Below are 2,329 nucleotides of genomic sequence, written 5' to 3'. Positions count from 1 at the left end.
TTTGTCCCCCTCTTTTCCCCAGGGCCAGGGCAACCTCTTTCCATGGCCCCTCTGCTCACACAGGGTGTCCTGCTCTTCTCCTGGCACATCCCATCTCCCCCCAGAGCCTTTCCCCAGGGGAACACGTCTGTGCTGGCCTGAGCAGCCCTTCCTGGACCCCCTGCCCGTGCTCCCCACAGCCCATGAGCTGGGGAGTCTGCTCTGCAGAGCAGGGGGGCTGTGGGGCCCGGGGCCATGGGGGACTCTGTTGGGCTGTGCTGCTCCAGCTGGGAGGCAGAGCCAGCTGATGGTGCTCCCTGCCACTGACCACCTCCCACAGACACTCCTGTGTGGCCATGGAGGGGGCTCAGAGGGGCCCTGCCTTGTTCCAGAGCTGGGACATGGCTTTGGGGGCTGCTCTTGATCAACCTGGGGAAGTTCACTGAGGGGAACACAAGTCACTGGCAAGAGATTTCCCTGTACCTGCTGTGTCCCCTGGGCTTGCAGAGATCTGTTTGCCCCTTCACAGTAAGATTTAGTACTTGATCTCTGGGTGACTCCACCCTGGGCAGGATTCTGCTCCAGGGCTCCATTCCCTGCTGACTGGATGGGACGGGCTGTCCCTGCAGATCCTCTGTGCTCTCCTGCACTCCCTGAGTTCCTACAGACAAGTCCTCACCTGCCATCAGAGCCCTCACAAGCTGCAGAGCCCCAGGCAGGTGACTTGGAGATCATTTGGCACCTCCGTTGGCCATTGGCCACCAACACACAACATCTGAACCAGCCCTCAGTCCCTGAAGTCCCAGTGGGTCCCTGACCTCACTGCACTGTCTCCATGGAGAAACAAGCAAAGCAACAAGACTTTTGAGACTCTATCCCTTTCTGACACTCAGAGATTGTGATTCCTCATGTACAAACTAACACAGGCAGGATGTTTGAAAAATACCTTGCTGCATAAACTTTTATTTTGTTTAAATGCACACAGAGTATGATTCCTGATTGGTACATTTTGTGGGTGAAAAAAAAGAGGTAGAGAGTGAATTATATGGGATGAAGAATAAAATTTCAGTGTTATTAAGATTAACAGATGAACAAAAAAGGAAAGCCCCCCACCACTCTCAAAAGCTTTAGAAGGCAGGCTGGGCCCAAAATAAGTTCCACAATGAGTGTTCTGCAGAAGAAAAGATGCAGTTTATTGCTCCTGAAAAACATCCAGTCATCATTTTCCTCAGGGCATCCTTGAGCTCCGGGTTCCTCAGGCTGTAGATGAGGGGATTCAGTGCTGGAGAAACCACTGAGTACAGAACTGACAGAGCCAGATCCAGGGATGGGGAGGAGATGGAGGGGGGCTTCAGGTAGGAAAACAAGACAGTGCTGACAAACAGGGAGACCACGGCCAGGTGAGGGAGGCACGTGGAAAAGGCTTTGTGCCGTCCCTGCTGAGAGGGGATCCTCAGCACAGCCCTGAAGATCTGCACATAGGAGAAAACAATGAAAACAAAACAACCAAACCCTAAACAGCAACTAACCCCAATGAGCCCAATTTCCCTGAGATAGCCTGAGTGTGAGCAGGAGAGCTTGAGGATGTGTGGGAGTTCACAGAAGAACTGGCCCAGGGCATTGCCCTGGCACAGGGGCAGGGAAAATGTATTGGCTGTGTGCAGCAGAGAATAGAGAAATGCAGTGGCCCAGGCAGCTGCTGCCATGTGGGCACAAGCTCTGCTGCCCAGGAGGGTCCCGTAGTGCAGGGGTTTGCAGATGGCAACGTAGCGGTCGTAGCACATGATGGTGAGGAGGGAAAACTCTGCTGAGATGAAGAAATAAAAGAAAAAGGCCTGTGCAGCACATCCCATGTAGGAGATGGTTGTGGTGTCCCAGAGGGAGTTGTGCATGGCTTTGGGGACAGTGGTGCAGATGCAGCCCAGGTCTGTGAGGGAGAGGTTGAGCAGGAAGAAGCCCATGGGGGTGTGCAGGTGGTGGTCACAGGCTACGGCGCTGAGGATGAGGCCGTTGGCCAGGAGGGCAGCCAGGGAGATGGCCAGGAAGAGCCAGAAGTGCAGGAGCTGCAGCTCCCTCCTGTCTGCAAATGCCAGGAGGAGGAACTGGGTGAGGGAGCTGCTGTTGGACATCTGTTGTTTCTTAGCACAGGGCCTGTTCAGGAAAGGAAAGTACAGGGAACAGTAAAGACAGACCTTTGTGAAAAAGCCACTCCATTTTTAAAAGAAATCAATGTGTCAGATTTCACCAAATGCACTGCCAAGGAGTCAGGTTTGCTCTGCTGCAGTGGGGCATGGAATTTTTCAGTAGAGCTCTCACACACACAAGGAATGTCAGATATAACAGACCTTGA

General features: G+C 53.5%; 1 protein-coding gene across 1 annotated transcript; it reads right to left on the bottom strand.

The window, feature by feature from the left end:
• Positions 1–1,106: 1,106 nt before the first annotated feature.
• Positions 1,107–2,111, bottom strand: LOC116781426 (olfactory receptor 14J1-like). Its single transcript, XM_032677077.1, has one exon. It carries the CDS (start codon positions 2,106–2,108, stop codon positions 1,107–1,109), a length of 1,002 nt encoding a protein of 333 aa, XP_032532968.1. The 5' UTR covers positions 2,109–2,111.
• Between the last annotated feature and the right edge of the window lie 218 nt (positions 2,112–2,329).

This window comes from Chiroxiphia lanceolata (genome assembly GCF_009829145.1).
Source record: "Chiroxiphia lanceolata isolate bChiLan1 chromosome W unlocalized genomic scaffold, bChiLan1.pri scaffold_46_arrow_ctg1, whole genome shotgun sequence".
Classification (NCBI taxonomy): domain Eukaryota; kingdom Metazoa; phylum Chordata; class Aves; order Passeriformes; family Pipridae; genus Chiroxiphia; species Chiroxiphia lanceolata.
The sequence above is the reverse complement of the archived record's forward strand: the minus strand, read 5'-3'. Positions and strand labels throughout refer to the sequence as shown.